Source organism: Nyctibius grandis, chromosome 6 (assembly GCF_013368605.1).
Source record: "Nyctibius grandis isolate bNycGra1 chromosome 6, bNycGra1.pri, whole genome shotgun sequence".
Classification (NCBI taxonomy): Eukaryota; Metazoa; Chordata; class Aves; order Nyctibiiformes; family Nyctibiidae; genus Nyctibius; species Nyctibius grandis.
Window position 1 is genome coordinate 28508674 of NC_090663.1, and position 17761 is coordinate 28526434.

General features: G+C 40.3%; 2 protein-coding genes across 10 annotated transcripts in view; one reads left to right on the plus strand and one right to left on the minus strand.

Annotated features, from left to right (window-relative positions):
• Positions 1 to 6450: 6450 nt before the first annotated feature.
• SHISA3 (shisa family member 3) lies at positions 6451 to 8147 on the plus strand. The gene is made up of 2 exons (XM_068404203.1): positions 6451 to 6736; positions 7696 to 8147. The coding sequence occupies exons 1-2, from the start codon at positions 6451 to 6453 to the stop codon at positions 8145 to 8147; spliced, it is 738 nt and encodes a 245-aa protein (XP_068260304.1).
• A 4967-nt stretch (positions 8148 to 13114) lies between these two features.
• Positions 13115 to 17761, minus strand: part of ATP8A1 (ATPase phospholipid transporting 8A1) — a 127905-nt gene continuing 123258 nt past the window's right edge. For all 9 annotated transcript variants that reach the window (XM_068402607.1, XM_068402608.1, XM_068402604.1 and 6 more), the window contains one exon: positions 13115 to 17690. In XM_068402607.1, the coding sequence (XP_068258708.1) occupies positions 17593 to 17690 (98 nt within the window). In that variant the 3' untranslated portion in view covers positions 13115 to 17592. The remainder of the gene's footprint in view (positions 17691 to 17761) is intronic.

The following is a 17761-nucleotide window of genomic DNA, read 5'->3' on the forward strand; positions in this document are numbered from 1 at the left end:
GAAACTATACTAAGGCACATGGAAATCAAGGATTTTTAATTTAACCCTATTGAATTGGGTTTGTGGTGGTGGTGAGAGCCAGTTGTAACTTACCAAGTTGTTTGAGGATGACAGATCTCATGAGACAGTCAAACAGGGCAGCCACATTTGGAAGAACTGTGATGAGACCTTAACAAACCAGGTAAGTGGGCAACACAAAGGCAAATGAAATGCAGTGCCTGCAAATACAGGGTAATACAGTTCAGAGAGGCACATTCAGACTTCAGTTTAGACACTTTACAGGATTTTCAGTTCGCTATTATTTCAGAAAAAGGACAGCTCAATGAAGACATCTGCTCAATGTTCAGTTGCTGTCAAAAAAATTACCAGCAAAATATTTTGGAAAGAGTGTGTGTGCCTGCTCTAGGACTTGGGTTAAAGCCAGTCCCCAGTTATTACTGATCCAAAGTTTAAAACTGTTATATATTGGGCTCACTAGATAACACCTCTTTTCTGCACATAAATCTTGTTTGGGCAAATTTCAGGACTGTGCACTTCAGTCCAGAAACCCCAAATACTTCCTCTGCGTGCACCCTGTTCAGCCATACAGCATGAGCCTAACACAGCTTGCTCACTGCACGGGGAAGTTGAGCATGATGTTGTAGGGCTTTTCATCTCCCCTGAAGCAGTATTCACTTTATTTTTGAATGTTCAAATGTTCTTTATCTCAGTTCAAGTGAAAAAAAAACAGTTGTCTTCATTCCCTGGTAAGTACATTTTTTTTCTATGCTCAAATGTCATGGTTTTCTCACATCCTTTCACTTTTTGTTTCATTAATTCTATTGCAAGGAAAAAGAAATGCACACTCTGCTGCAGAGCAAAGCAGGTCTGACTGATGCTATCTCTCTCCCCTGACCTTTCTGTAGCACTATTCATTAATATGAGTACACCACTAAGTCTTCTGCTGTTTGGGGGATTAGGGAATTGCATGGCAAAAGATTGTCAGAAAATGTAGTTATTTACTAGAAATAGCTTATTCTTTCTCTTCAAGCTACAAAGAAGGAGCTATGTGCCAAATTATAGCTGATTAACTTTCAGGTGAAACAGCGGAAAAATGTGATCATTTTTAATTCTTTTTTTTTTTGGTTGTCAAAACATTTCCCCATGGTCAGTGCTTTGAAAATAGCTGTTAAAAATACAACAAAACAGCCATTTTTACACTTTCTTTTTGACTTTTTATTTAGGATTTTATTGGCTGTTGCTGTTGGAGAGAGTTGGTGGTGTAATTACTTACTGGGCTTTTTCAGAATTGAGAAATGTTGCTTGGAGAATTTCTTTCTGAATTCAACAGCATGGGAACTTCTGGTTTAAAAGCAAATTAAACACCTCTTCAGAAAATCTTGCTTGATAGCCATAAGACAAGCTATTTTTAGCCGCAGCTGGAGTGAAGGAAGGGTAATTGCACATCTCATAAGATCACCATTTCCTATCTCTTCTACACGTCTGTCCTTGCTCTTCTACTCCTAACAGCTCTATGCGTGCCTGGATGCTGAGACAGAGAGCAGAGAGCACCGCTGTGTTTGTGTAGAAGAGATACATTCAGTGTACATAAGTTACTGTATGTAAGCAAATATCTTCACCTTTCATTACATGGTCTCTATAGAGCTCAAGTGTAAAACAAGAGTGATCTCCTAAAGGATAGATGGGGTGTGGCTGGGATTATATGTCCCTTGAACAGGGATGGCTGCATTGCTGGCTTGAAAATAACTTCTGCTCTTGATGTCTTAGAAGAATAATGATTTCTGAAGGCTGAACCTAAGTCCTCCACCTAGCAGTGCTACGGATTTCAGATAAGGAAACGTTACTGTGATATGCTTATATACGTACCAAGATGCCAGTAACCCAACATCCTACTTCTTGAGCAAGCCCTGAGGCATTTACAGTGTGACTAATCTCACTTACTTTGACAGTCCTTAGGCTGAGATAGCCTGACTTCTACATTTTTCTCCAAAAGCTGTAACCGGCTTTCTCAACGCTGAGTTGTGGGCAAACACAAGAGGTGCTGCTTTTAATAGCTGGCCCATGTAACCTTACTCCTCAAGTATTCCTGAGACACTTCAGAAAACATGGTGATATTCCTGATTGGGGTGAAAAACAACGCAGTGCTGGTCAAATCCCAGAAATATTTATTCAGAAATAAATCATAAATCATATTAGAAATAATGAATCATATCAGAAATATTCATTCAGAAATAAATCATAAAATGTTGACTGTCAGAGCTGCAGCTCCCAATCTAAAACAGTCCAGAACGATCCCTCCCTCCCAGGTATGAAATAATGCTGAAAAAGAAGCAAGGCAAAAGAAAGGAGAAAAGCACCACATTTCCCCTTGGTTCAATCAACCAAAAAAAACTTTGTGGTTTTCACTGGTCTGTCTTAACTTGCTGATGCTGGCAGCAGGACGAGGGTCTGCAGCCTGAGGAGGAGCTGAGATGCAGCAGGAGCCTCCCTGGGGTGCAGGGCTCAGGATGAGGCACATCCCAGGGCTACCACCAGCTGTCCTGGGCTCTGAAACGTGTGTGGCCTGGCAGGTGACAGGGATGTGTGGGGCCTGGCAGGTGACAGGGATGTGTGTGGCTCTCCCAGCAAGGCGGTTGCAGGAAGGGCTTTCTCAACAACCAGCCAAGAATAGGCACAAGTCCTTATGTGCTTAATGAAGCAACTCGTGTAGCTAAAGGGTTTGCAATTTAGATGATAAATGGTTTTATTTTTATTTTTAAAGGGAAATCTGCTTGCATCAGGTTGGTTTTAGAAGCTGGTAACTCAATTTAGCCTTTCTATTCTTTGAAATTCAAGACAGTATTTAATAAAGAGCCAGAGTGAAATGACCAGTCCTGATGGTTACATCAAGCAAGATGTGAGCTGAGTCTATCATTACCCTAGTCAAGATAGAAGTGTGCAATTATTTAGGAGTGTTTGGGACAGCCAGTCTCTGCTCGGACTCCAGTAGCCGAGCCAAAGTCCCAGGGCTTTACTAGTATCGGCAGTGCCCACCTGAAATAGGAATACGATTAGCTCTCACACTGGAGCTTCATGGGTTACTGAATGTTTTATACTCTAAAGGAACCCCCAAAGTATCATAGTGAAAACAGAAAAAAAAAAGCACAAACCCAGAAAACCAAGTGTAGGAAAATTATTAGTAGGAACTATGAATCTGTTTAAGGAGATTTTAATATCTGTTTTTACAATCAATCAATTTGGCAGAAGTGAGGTAATTACTGCGGACATGGATGGAATGATTTCAGAGGTCATTTAAGAAGAATTGTTTGATCTTGTGGTGAAGCAGATGAGTGCGGTAATGTGCTCTCCCCATGGGTTTGCTGTGGGGACAGTAAGAGGTCTGGTATATAATAATACCTTAAACTACCAATGAAATGATCTTCTCTTCCTGTTATATGACTAATCTCGCTTCGTTAGTTTTAATACTAAGTTTATAAACAACAGTAATCAGAGCAATAGCTACACAGGCTTTTAAAAACAGTGTTTTTCATTCAAAATTCATGATGGCATATCACTTGGAAGCTGGAAGGCTTCAGCTAAGATAAATAATAAGCAAAGTCAGCATGGGTACTTTGCAGGAATGTTACCCAAGAAAATACAGTCTAAGCGTGAGGTAGTCCCAGCCATCTGATGTCCTCAAACTGCAGATGAAGGATGCTTGCCAACAGCCTGCATGACATTTTTTCCTGTATTAATTATTTGAGGGTTTAGTTTAAACTAACATGAATAGATGCAAATGAATCTGCTAGTATCAGATTTTTTAAGGATGTGGTTACACAGATGCAACATTTACAAAAGGGGAAAAGAGCAAAGGTTTCTGTCTCTCTGAGTCAGAACAACCCCGTTCATCTCCATTACAGTCACACCACATTCTGTAACTGCATCAGTATTTCAGAGAAAGCAAAAAATAAGCCCAGAGAAGTCAGTTAAGACATCAGCAGTTCATAGGAAAATTGCTCATGTATCTTCAAACTTCCAAGGTTGGCTCTGTTTGTAAGAGCAGTACTGAAATCTGCCTCTCATTTTCATTTGGCACAAGTGAAATAAATCCACTCAAGTGATTGAAATGCCATTTATCCAAAAAAAAAATAAACCAGCCACACATGTACTTTCAAACAAATACTTCAGCCCTCACAGGATTTTTCTTGCAGGATGGGGCAATGTGGGATTCCAATAAAGAGAAGCGTAATTGTGCCTGTTTGGTGGAGGCCCTGTACAGGTGCCACCAGCTCACATAAGAGGGGAGCAGAGAGTAGCCTCTGCCTAGAGGGGGACACAAAGACAAACTTTTTATTATCAATCCAAGCACTAGAGGTGCAACACAGGAGAAAAACAACCCAGGTCAAAATCTTGCTGATGCCTGTGGATTGGGAGGACCCCAGTTTCCCTCCCCAAAGAATACATCTGCAGTTCCTGCAGTAGTTTGATATCTAAAATATATATATATATATCTCAGAAAGATTTTTTTCAGACCTCTTTTTTTTTTTTTTTTGGAAGCTGGTGAATTAATTAGCAAAATCAACATAGAAGCTGTGACACATTTACTCAGCAGTTCCTACCAACTGTGGCTTTCCTGCAAATCCAACAGGACCAATCTGCTGTCTCTCTGTCCTCTGCACCTGAGGACAGCTAACCGTACCATGCCGACCTTACCGAGCTCCTGCTCCAAGCCTCATCCTGGTCAACAAAGAGATTCCTTTTGACCTTCCTGGAAGCTGGCTTAGGCCTTTAAAAGCCATACATCTTAAAACATTCCACGTAGGCTATGTTTGCTCTAAAACCACACTGAAGTAAAGGCAAAACTATATTACTATTTAACATTGGCCTGTAAAAACTAGGAACTCAGAGTCAGGACAGCTGGGACAAGTTTAATTGACATCATCGTTTCAAACTGAAAATGCAGAAGAGGACAGAGTATCACATCTTCACGTTCAAAATCTATTTTCTTTTCTTCAAGATCCAGTTTTGTTATTTCTATCCCTACACCTGTTGAATAGCCATGAAAAATATTTTGCATTTATACAATTTTTTTATTTGCTTTTCATATCCAGTAGTACTGGTTATATTTAAAGGAATCAAACAGAAAAAAAAGGGTCAAAGGAGAAAAAAAAAGAGAGAATAATTAGTTAAAAGCAAAACAAACACAAATATTGTGCTTGGGGACTGTATTTGGGGTTGGCCAGAAGTCTATGGTCTTGATAGATGGTTCTCAGCGCACAGTTTTATTGCTGGTACATAGCACACTTTGTTCCTTTTGTTTCACTAAACCTGCCAACTTTGGAAATTAGTGACACAGGCATTCAAAATGTTTGACAAGTGGTCAGGCTCTGATATACATATTCATACCCCAGCGGTAAATGATGGCAGGAAGTTTCAGATGCAGTAAAAATGAATTCTTTGGTTTAGCCCAGCTTTAATACAACACTAGTTTCGTAAGCTCTTTTACTGTTAAAGCAGGAGCGCCTCTCAGACAGCACACAGGGGACACATCATTTAAAGGAAGAAATGTTTCTTTGCTTAAACCAGAAGTCCAAATCTGCTCAGTTCACTTAAAATATTTTTTTTTTCCTCTAGAATAAATGAATAGGCAGTTCCTTTTGTGGTTTTCCTGATGCTTGGTCACTTGCTGTTATTCTTCCAGCAGAAAAAGGATCAGACGCTCATACGAACAGATGTGTCCCTCCTCCTCAGCCCCCCACTCGCCCTCTCCCTTTGGAAAATAAAGGTGACGGGCCTGGTGTTTGACTAAAAGAGGCTGTAAATCTTCTGGGGATATACTGCTATGTCTTTGCACATAACAAGTATTGAGGAAAGGAAACAGGCTTAAAAAGCAAAGAGTCCTTGTAATAAATCATACGCTGTGCTTGTGCTTTTTAACTCTTAGAAGCACAGGGCTGCTATAATAAACTGCCAAGGCAAGAGCCCCTTCTGCTTTGGGGTGCCAGGCTAGCAGGGAGGAAAGGGCCGTACTTGGGCGAGCCGGAATGAAGACGCCCGCATCCAGCTCTGCCGGTTTGGCCCAGGGACTGAGCCCCGCGGCTGCCCAGGGGAAGGAGCCCCCGACAAGCAAACGCTGATCTGGCCGCAGACCCCGCTCCGTCCCTGTTAGTCGCACAGGGCCGAGCCTGGACGGAGCGGGACCGGCCCAGCCACACGGAACGGGGAGAGGGGCGGCAGCGACGTGCGGGACGGAGGGGGACGAAGGCCCGCGGGCAGCGGCAGGGCCAGGGACGGCAGGTGAGCGGGGCGCGGCGGGGGCGGCCCCGCGGGGGCCGGGGGGAGGGTGGGAGCTGCCCCCCACTCCCTGGACGCGGCGCAGGAGGCTCCGCACCGCACCCGGGGCCGCCCCCTGCCTGCCCCGGCGGGGCGGGCGGGCAGCGGGGCGGGGGCGGTGGCGGCGGCGGCGGGGCGATGGCGGGGCGGCGGCGGGCGCTGCTGCTGCGCTGCCTCCTGCTGGGGCTGCTGGGCGACGGCGGCGGGGGCCAGCCCGGCGGCGGCGAGTACTGCCACGGCTGGGTGGACGGGCAGGGCGGCTACCACGAGGGCTTCCAGTGCCCCGAGGGCTTTGACACGGCGGCCGCCACCATCTGCTGCGGCTCTTGCGCGCTGCGGTACTGCTGCGCCGCCGCCGAGGCCCGCCTGGAGCAAGGCGGCTGCACCAACGACCGGGAGCCCCCGGACCCGGGAGTCACCGCCCGTGAGTGCCCGGCCCACGGGTCCCGGGGCGGGCGGGAGTCGGTCCCCGCGGAGCATCCCCCGCCCGCAGCCCGGCGGCCGCCCCCCGCGGCGGCTGCGGGGCTCCCTTACCCGGCCCGGCCCGGCCCGGCCCAGCCCGGCTGGGCTCGGCGCGGGGCAGGAGGCGGGCGCGGTTCCAGGTGCGCACAGGGAGGAGGCGCCGGGTGTGCGGGGCCGCGGGTTACGGCTGCGGGAGCGGCCCCCGCCCCGGGGGGCAGAGCGGGCGCCCGGGGGTGCGCTCTGTGTCGTAGCATCAGGGTTAAAAGGGGCTCCAGCAGCTGGATCCATCCTCGCTGGAAGGCGAATTTGTATTTTGAGTTTGCGTCGGCGAACTTAACTGTGTGTGTTTAACTTCCTTTGTTTTTCCCGGAGGTGAGACAGGTCTCCGGTGCGTTGCAGACACAACCCCACCGTGCAAAGGGCCGTCAGGTTTTCAAACAAAAGAAATCCGGCAGCGCACACGGAGACTAGTTTCCTGAGTCACATTCTGCGCTTATTTTCCACCTTATGAGTGAAAGCGACTTAACAGCATCTGCAGCATTTGAGCTTCGCCTGCAGATCCAAGCTGTTACTCTGGACAGCCCCAGCAGTTTCGGGGGGTGAGGGAGGGGGAGAGGAGTGTGATTCTTGAGGGAAACCTAACTAGCACCAGCAAACGGGACATGATGTAGACAGCTTTCACCATTGGTAACTATTAAAACGGTCAACAGAAAGAAATTTTGACTGGTACGTACAGGGTTTAAACTTCAATTTTTTTCTAATGATAACATTTGGAAGCTCTGTCTTCTGAGTAGCTCAGTGTGTTAGTGGGGCTGGAATGATGTGGGGCTTCATAAACTCTATGGAGTTTATTTCTATGCAGCAGACCTGTCACTTCAGTGGGCTAATGTGCGCGGCTTCTCTTGTTCTTTCTTCTCCCAGAACCGATCTACGTTCCATTCCTCATTGTTGGATCAATATTTATTGCCTTCATTATCGTGGGCTCTCTGGTAGCGGTTTATTGTTGCACATGTTTAAGACCAAAACAACCGTCGCAGCCAATACGATTTTCTCTGCGGAGCTACCAGACCGAGACTCTTCCCATGATCCTGGCCTCGGCAAGCTTCAGGACACCATCAAGGCAGTCCAGTACCGCGACAAGTTCCAGTTCGACTGGCAGTTCAGTTCGCAGGTTCTCCTTTCCCCGGGCAGAGCCAGGGTGCCTTGTGGCATCGCCACCTCCACCGTACACATCAGGCTGCTTCCAGACAGCCCATGCAGTCCACCTGACCCAGCCGTCGGGATTTCTGGTGTCGCCGCCGTACTTTGGGTATCCTGTCCAGCCAGAGCCTGCCCTGGTTGGGAAGAGCTGCTCCGATTTTAGTCAGAGCTGAAAGGAGTTGTCAAGAAATAACGCAGCCTTCGGAAGCGCAGGGACTGGTGCTGCTGGGTGTCACACTGACATGCGCTGGGCTTGCAAAGTCAGAACCGTTCCTGTGGGTGAGTTGCCCTTGAAAAGTGCAAGGTCTCATTTGGGATCTCGTTTCCCAAACCTGGATCACACTTACAAATGAATTGTGAAATATTCCAAACTTAGTTGCTCTAAAAACTGACCACTCTGATTGTTCAGTCTAAGTTGTGCGGAACGTGTTCAAAGACTAGAAAAACCATTTTGGGATAAAGGTACTCATTTCACGGTGTTATAAATGACATTTTAACCCTAAATGCTACTAACTTAGTTAACAAACAGTGGCAGTGTTCCACTGATAATAATCAGACTAGTTCTATAAAGCAGCAAGAAGCCTGAGAAATGAGAGAGGGGTAATATTAACTAAAGAAAAGAGTTTGCAGATCCTGAAACCAGCTGACTGCTTCCCACTTCCAAGAGCAATGAAAATAAAGAGGAAGAATTTACTATAGATATCAAAATGAGTGGGTTTTTAAAAATACACATAATATACCTGAACTTACACTGCATACTTGTATTAGTAAACCTTTAACTGATAGATAAAACTAGTACTAATTAAGCTAGTTGAAAACGTGCCAATCCCAAGCAGCCAAATAATTATCTATGAGAAAAGCAGAATGTATTCAGTAATGTCACTAATAACTCCTCCTCTTAAAATTCTAAAAATGGCATTATATTAAAGCATTTTTCAGAAAGAAGTATTTATTGTTGGCTTTTTGCTCAGTAACGTGTAAGTTGGACAAACTCATCATAAAGTTCTATTTGTAAAATTAGCCATGTATAAAATGTAAAGACAAGCTTGTAATTTAAAATGTATTTACAGCATTGACGACACTAATTATTTAGTAGTCACACACAAAAAAATTATCAATAAACTGTGTGGTTGAAATGTGTCATCTGTATGTCTCTGTACAGATAGTGTTTGGTGAGCAAGTTTTCATTTTGTTGGTGTAACTATACTGTATTTTTTCCTGTTAAAAATAGTTAATTTTGCTTTTGTAAATGATTTACATGTTTAACTGTGCACCTGTTGTGCAGATTTAATATAATATAAAATTCTGACTATATAGTGAACTAATAGATTAATTAATGTCTTTTATATGTAACTGTGGTAAAAATGCGGTAAAAACTACGCTATTAGTTGGGTATTTTAATTTAAAACATCCTGCCCTAGGAATAAATTTTTTTTGCCCTTCTACATTTCTTCACCCAAGTAAACCACCAAACCAAATGGCAGAAGAAAAAAATGCGTCTAAACCAAACACATGCAGCAAGCAAATGGAAAATACACGAAAAAAAATGCCATCATTAAAGGGCTTCTCTGTATACTTGTGAACAAAGTCATTCTGTGTGTCAGAATCTACAATATCAGAGGCTGAACTTTCCTATTTTCTCACTCCAAAGTCCCTGTGTATAGGACCTGTAGAAGCACATTTTAGCTGACCTGTTTTACAAGTATTAGCATATTGGTGCCTATTAAAATGACAGTACTTCTATTTGGAATTACAGTGTACTTCTCTGTATTTTAGAAAAGCTTCATTGGCTCTTCCGCAAGAATTGAATACTTTTTTTTTTCTTAGCAAATATCTAACAATCAGTATCTTAGCATTTGTGGAAAAAAATTTTAAAATAACTCTTTTAATATGTTTTTTATTGCATAATTAACATTACAATCTAATAGACATTACTGCTGGACATGAGGTTTCTAAGCAGAAAGACCACTTAAGTTGTATACAGTGATGTTTTAAGTAATAGGCTTTAGCTTGAATGTTGTCATTGTTAATTACAAACTAAAATAGTGACACACTAGTGTATATGTTTTATAAAAATCTAAAAAGTAGATTTCGAGTGCTTGAGAAATTACTTGAAAGGTAAGTGTTTTGGCTTGCAATCTTTAAGAAACAATCGTCAAGGAAGTGGGTGGGTAAATTTTTGCCCACCTTTGTTGATATGTTATAGGATTCTTTCACTGCACATTTTGAATGGATAAGAAATACAGGACTGTTCATCAAGTATCTTTTTAGAAGAGTCATTTAATATCGCAACAGATATCAGCTCTGGTGTTTGGAAGCATCCTGCGAGATCTGCTGATAATTCCTGTATACAGCAGAAACAGATAGTAAAACAATTAAACCGTATTTTTTACAAATATATAGTAAGTCTTCATTTAGTAGAAATCTTTTATTTAGTAAACCAAGGCAATACAGATCTTTCCGGAAGCAGAAACTCGATCAGTTCTAGTTAAGAAGATGCAATTTTATGTTCCTTTAAAGAGTGGTTGGTCATCAGAGCCACTGACACAGGTGGTGGGCAGCTGAAATTCAGTGTTTTCCTCCAAGACAGGCTGTGCACCGAAAAGTCACGAGCTGGACTCAGTTACTGCCCATTAACATTCGGCAGTGTACACTGAGCAGGGCAATGGTGTAATGGTCTCAGTGGGCTTTACAGTCAGATTTATTAATGTTTTAATGCAGGAATAGATTTTTGCTACACTTGCATACAGGCTTACAGATTTTAATGATTATTCTGCCTAAGCAGAGGCTGTGCAGTTTGCCGTGTAGTGTGAAACTCAGCCTAGCAGGGAAGACCGCTCTGAGCTACTTCCTTTCCTCCTCTGATGCTGCATAATGGGTTTGACCTCATAAAATGCTTGAAGAACTTGACACACAGGAATAATTTCATTGAATCAGACTTACACAAGTCTATAAGTTTATAGAGTGCTAAGCACTTCACAGATCAGTGGCCAGAGTACAATAAATCCTGCAGATGGGGGTCTAAGGCTGAGAAAAATCAGGTGTAGTTAAAATAACTGTACCAGGTTACCTGTAAAGCAGGTGAGGTGGGGATTATCTGCAAATAGAGCCAAAGAAGAATCTATAAGTGAAGAAGAAGCTATAAATTATTGTTCATGTAGTCACAGTGGTAGTGACCTATATAGCTGAAGGGAGAGGAAGGGAGGTGGACAGAATACAAGCCCAGGGACTGAAATGCTTGTTGCCTGTGCCAGCAGTTCCCAGCCCAGATGGATTCAGGGCACAGGTGAGAATGCTGAATTTCCTTCTAATGAAAAGGACCTATTGGCACGAGATGCTCCTGTGATTTTAAAGGAAATAGGAATTTTCCTAAAACTTGCAGACAGAACACAAATGGCATTCTGATACAGTTTTAATGACAAATGAAACAGTTTGAAGGGCTAGGTGTATGCTTGAACTAAAAGAAATTGCTTGCTAGCAGAAGTAACATTTACACAGTACTTGCTTTACTGCCATGCTTATTTTTTAACATAGCAGGTTTAACTATTTTTTTGGTAATACTGGAGTTAGTTCATACTCATTTTACTGCAGTGACACCAATCTAAAATAAATAAAAATGAAACAAAAATCACAGTAAATTGATTATTGTCATTCACACACATTATGCACAAAACGCTTTGATTGCCATTCACTGGTAATGGCATGTATAAAACCCAAGCCTTCTGTGGGCAAAGAATAGTAGTGATGTGAAGTAGATCAGCCATTTGTTTTGTTTTTTCTGCACTTTGGGTTTAAGCATGTACCTCCAAAATGCACCACAACTCTTGAGGGCGAAGAAAAACATTACATGTACTTGCAAGAATGCCTGAAGGATTTTATTTGAAACTAGGTAAGCTCTACGGTATATGGCTGTGTACACTCATGGATTATTTGCAATACTAATCCCACTGGAATTAAAAAAAGAAGTGACAATTTCAAATTAGTTTGTCACTACTGTTCAGTTACAGCTTGACAGTAACATTAAGGATATGGAGTCGATCTTCTGCGCTGCTCTTCTGCGTATTGCGATGTGCTCTGTGGAGTTGATACCCTGAACAGAGCTGCTGCTTTTGAGGGGGCTGCTGTGCCACGATACTCATGTAAACAGTTTTTCATTCGCAATTACACTGAGGCTGTAATTCCATGCTATGCTGTCTTCATTAGCAAAGGCAGAAGAGGAAATGCCTTTCTGTTCTTTTTATTCTCTCCATCTACGACTTGTGCAAATTCAGGGGGCTGTGGTGTAAATCAGGTTAATGAAATGATTAGTTTAAAAACATTTGCCATAAAAAAGGAGGGAAAGGATTTGAAAGGGAGCCTGGATCGTTATAAACTGGATTATAATCTGAATAATTCAAATGGCCTCATGACTGCCAGCGTAATAGAGACAGTAACATACCATGAGGTGGAATCTCCTTAAACCAGCTCTACTATTAAAGACTGGGTATCACGAAACCAACAGCATGAAAAATGCATCTATTATCAAATCTGCCTTGACAAACTACGAAATCTACAAAATAAATGCATTGTCTAGCGTGTACATAAAGAATCAGTCACCTATCTGCAACCAAAATGCCGTTTAGGTTTGGATATATTGATTTTTATTCAGTGGGTGGGCACTGTTAGGGGAAAGAAATACCCGCTACTGTCATAGCCAAAGGATACAGTATTTATCACTCTCGTCTGAAAAAGGAGTTGACGTTTCCTTATTCCCACTGTCATTCTTGTACTGCGTACTTCTCCTTCAAAATATGGTATTACCACCAGAGTATGTTAGGGCTCTGCTGCAAATCACTGAATTGCAGACTCCTGTGCTCCTCTTTTTTCGTTTGTGTTTTTTTTTTTTTAAAAAACTTTTTCTAGCCTTCACATGAGAACTGAAAAAGACATCTCAAAATACGTGTTTAAAAAAACCCTTAAAACCATTTTCTACTTTTTTCAGTTTACCTCAATAACATAAGAATTCTTTGGTATTTGTGAAATGCTATTTCTGATATGTCCCATTTTAAAGAATTCAAAAACAAGAGTGATGGGATATATGTTTTCCTTTGAAAGTAATCCCTAGCATTTGCAACCAATAAAATCAATTCAACAAAGCTGCTTCATTTAATGGCAAAGTTTATTCATTTTTAACAATTAAAAGACAAAAACATTTAAAATTTGCAGTTCAAAACATGCACATTCACCAAATGCCAAATGACATGTAACACTGCATAGAACTGAATGCGTTACTAAAAGAGAAGAACTATTTATAAAACACAGTGCATTTAACATCCAGTTAAAACTAAACCTGAGAAACTACCATAAACAGAGTCAAAAAGTCTTCATTCATGCAGCTTCATAATTTTCACGACAGTTTCAGCAGTAATGGCTTAGTGGAGCTGTACCTCACTTCACCTTGAATGCAAATTTTGGTATTACAGGCTGACTGCATTCTGCAGTGGTTCATACATATCAAACACTGAAAATCTTAATGAAAAATTACGTTGAAGTAGAAAAACAATATTAATGCATTTATGGCTTCTATTCTACAGGAAAGAAACATCATAAAACATGATTTAAAAAAAAAAACTTGTTCTGGTCACAGCTTTGCAATTACAAATCACTCTCTACATGGAAACGCTTTCATTGAAGTTGAAGTACCAACCCTCCAAAGTGCGCAACTTTGCACATCATTACTCAGATGAGCAGTCATTATACTCACAAACAGTCCAGTCGAAGCCTATGTGAGTAACTGTTTGCATAAGCAGGAACCAGGTTTGGAATGCTAAAATATTCCTTTGTTTAATAAAGATCTATTGGTTAACAGCAAGGAAACTGGGAGAGCGAGGACAGAGGAGGGGACGGAGAAACTCATTTGTTGGGTTTTGTTACCAGTGAAAACATCCAGTACCAAGAAAGTTGAACTGACAAACTCATTTGCTTACATAGCGTGAGCTTCTCGATATATTATGAGCAAACTTTTAACGAAGGCATTAAAAAACAGGGAACAGCAACCACCATGCATTGCCTCAGAACACTGAAAAATATCACCTCATGCAGACAGAACGATCAGTTCATCAGAACTACAAGTGCTTTTACATGATACGTAAGAAAAAAGGGAAATAACTTCTCTCCTTAAATTTAATACGTATTCCAAATTACTCAACATTCAAGATGGGTTTAAATGTAACAAAAGAAGTCTTAAGACACATAACGCACATCTTCGTAACACTGAATTTTATGGATGCATGTGGACATATAGAAATCTTCAGCTATCTCCTAGTGTTTCAAAATATTTTATTTATCATTTTATACAAATAGAATGATGACTAAGTATAAATCTGCTGAAACTGCTTTGCAAAAATAAGTGTAAAATTAGGAAATGGCAAGAAAAAATTCCAAATACAAATCATCAATAGGTTTGTTAAAATTTGTTTCCTGTTACTTACTCTTTTGAATAATTTATATATATATGTCTATATTTAAAAATAATCAAACAACAGTATTTATATAAGATATCTGATTTCTAAGTGGCACTGGTTTGACTTTTTGATGGAAATTTTTAATACGAACTTGTAATTGTTATACAGTGCACATGAAACAGATGGAAAAGTCCATGTGAATTTTATATTTAATAGAAATTTGAATTTTCAAACAATAAGAACAGAGGCATTGTTATGAGCATTTTTGCCTAAACTGTTTTTTCTTTCAATAAACATCTGCATAATCCCCTTATTTTAACAAAGATATGATGTACTAACAGGATGGTAATAGGTTATATTACTGTGTACTCAACATGAAAATAAAGTGCATATTGTATACTTGACCTGATTTAAAAATGGGCACACATAGCTAAGATGATCTTGTATTTTAAAATGGAGTTGTATGAGCAATCAAAGAACACAGTTAGAATTGCCACATTGTCTTTTTTACTATTTCCAAGAAGCAGTATCTTCCAACCACTAATTACCAGACAATAAATAACATATAGTGTGCCAATAAAGCATAGAGCCAGGAGAAAAACCCATCAGAAGTAATAAAAATGAAAAATGCACTTCATGAAATACTACTTCAAATTCTGTAAAGATGTAAGGATGAAATGCTGTGATAAGACTAACTTAAAAACCTTAGATTACAGTATAAATTTAGGATCTTAAAGCTGTTTCAGTTGCTTTCTTCCTTTTTAAGATAGTTACACTGGGGACATACTGAGTGTTATTTTCCACAAACTGTATTACAATGGTGAGACGTAATTTTATTTCATAGGAAGAATAAGAGATCATGTACTTTTGCATTGTAAATACTTTGCAAAGTATTCTAGTCCTCATGTCCTTTTCTGCAAAATCAGCTATTAAACCATTTAGAACAGAAAAAAACCCAATAATAAAAAAAAATTTACCCATAAAGTATGGATAGAGTCATTTTATATGAATTAAGTACACTGAAAGATTATAAAGGAGCAACAGTGTCATGGTTAATTTCAGAAATGTTTTGAAGTTGGTCATTGTCCCTTGGATGACAGAAAATAGGGATCCCCGATGTAGGAAAGGGGCATGCCCCCAAATTTTTTCTTGCCTTAGGTCAAGTGATTTGGCCCTCTCATATTGATCCATCTATTTATCTATGCCTGAAATGGCGTTTCTGAAGGCAGTTCTTGTCTGCATGACTGACTGGCAGAACTGTTTCTAGTGGGATATGTTGCCTTTGTCCCTGTGTCTTCTGTTTAAAGATCACTCCGGGAAAGCGAGAGGAAGACATTGCATAACATGTATATGAAATGCAGACTGCCTTCCCATTGATAAGCCTTCCTAAATATGTACTTTCCTATAGTGCCTTTTGTTGGGCTTTCCATGTGTATTTGTAAGTTTCTCTTCAAATGGAGCATAAGAAACTCGGATAGTGCAATAAAGTTATATGTTAAGTGTTTAGTTAGATGAAAGGCAAGGAGGTAAAGTCAACCTTTAGTAAGTATATGACTAATGAAGGAGGGCAGAGAAAAGATGGGAGTGGATGACTTGTTACTTTTAAGTTGAAAGTGGATGATTTGGAGAGCAAAGAGGAAATTCTTAATTTAACTGATCATTGGGGATGTAATTGTTCTGCTTTTCCATCTGGTTGCATCTCCATTCAAAGAAAAAAGATCATTTCTACGTAATGCACAGAACTTTAATTAAAAATAAAACCAACTGCTACTATAGAAAAATGTATTTTAAATGTAATTATGGTGGCTTTTAAACTCACAATTAAACATGGACTAAAAAGCTAGAAGATTTAACTAAATTCTGAAGTTAAAGCAGCTTTTCTGAATTTGAAACCTGATGGTTGTTGGGTGGTAATCTGAGAAATACCAAGTATAACTACTTAAAAAAGTTATCACAATGTTCTCATTTAACACCTCCCTTTTTTTTTTTCCTTAAACCAGGTGTGTATCTTTTTCTGCAGCCATTTCCTCTCCATTTTTACTTAAAGGTGAGAGTATATAGGTATTCTGCATGACCAGTAAGTTGTAAAGAGGCTGCTGCAATATATTTCACACCTTTATAGGAAGTGGCTTTAGTGCAAACAAAACAGTACATACCACAGACTAGCGAAGGGCATGCTTTGCTCTCTATTTCAATGTACGCGTTTCAAATAATTTTAGTATAAAAATGTTGAAAATGTAATTAATTTTTAAAAATAAATTAAAACAAACTTTCTTTTCAACCTACAGTATAAGCAGATACAAGGAAGCATCACAAATTAAAGTTTGCTAAAGGGAAGTAAGGCAGAGGAATTCTTGAAAACTGATCAAAATGACATGTGTACTCAGTTTTACAAGGTGGCAGCCATTTTCAACATACGCAATACAAATTCAAATACGGGAAAAGCTTGTATAAGGCCAAAGGTGCAAACACTTGCAGTTTTGAAAGCAAATGCCATGAAGGCCACTCAAATTAGACTCACTGTACTGTAAATCTTTCTCCTCAAGTGTGGAGACTCAAGCATGCGGTTCTGAGATCAGGACTGGAGTTAATTTCCTTTCAAATTATTTCTAACAACAGAAAACATTTATGGAACTCTTTGGCAAACGTTTTTAGGTTAGTTTGACACAAACATCTATAAACATCTTGACTCAAAATCTTTCTCAAAGAAGGTGAATTAACACCATTAGGATACTAATTTTTTCAGCACTTGTTGAAATCAAAGGCTTGTTATCAACTGTATTTAAATATATTAACACTTAAAAACCTTCACAGATGCTGATGGTCTGTCAATGTAAAGTATGTTTTAGCGATCTGACCATTGCCTTCCGAGTATATGACCCAGTATTCATTTAACTTCTTTGTAAAATAAGCAAGCTGGCAAGATACAAGGTAAATTCCAATCTGTTTACAAAGGCTAAGCAAATACTTGTTAAAAAATTTAGAGATGGTGTGTTACAGTATAGTTGCACAGTGCTTATGTCTACTGAATACACAAATCCAAACTTTATGGAACAAAGCCATCATAGATCTTTAAATCTCTGATAACTGGGCCATGGTCACAGCTCCCAGCAAAGATCTAGTAGTCTGTCTCACAAATGTAACTCCTAAGGCCTAAATATTGAGCTGTGTTCCTTCACCATTCCTCAGGCCTTTGTTTTGTGGTATCGTAAGCTCTTATTACTTCAGACTGCGAAACTATTCCATTTTCATCTTGAGAGAAGGCATAGCCATCTGCAGATATAAAACAAAACAGAAACCAATTAAGTTTTGATCAGATTTTTTTGTTAAAGCTTTAATGAAAA

Bases quoted from the DNA above. Each gene is read 5' to 3' on its own strand.
- SHISA3 (XM_068404203.1), top strand. From the start codon at position 6,451: ATGGCGGGGCGGCGGCGGGCGCTGCTGCTGCGCTGCCTCCTGCTGGGG. The intron at 6,737-7,695 runs GTGAGTGCCCGG...TTCTTCTCCCAG, and splicing joins GGACCCGGGAGTCACCGCCC to AACCGATCTACGTTCCATTC.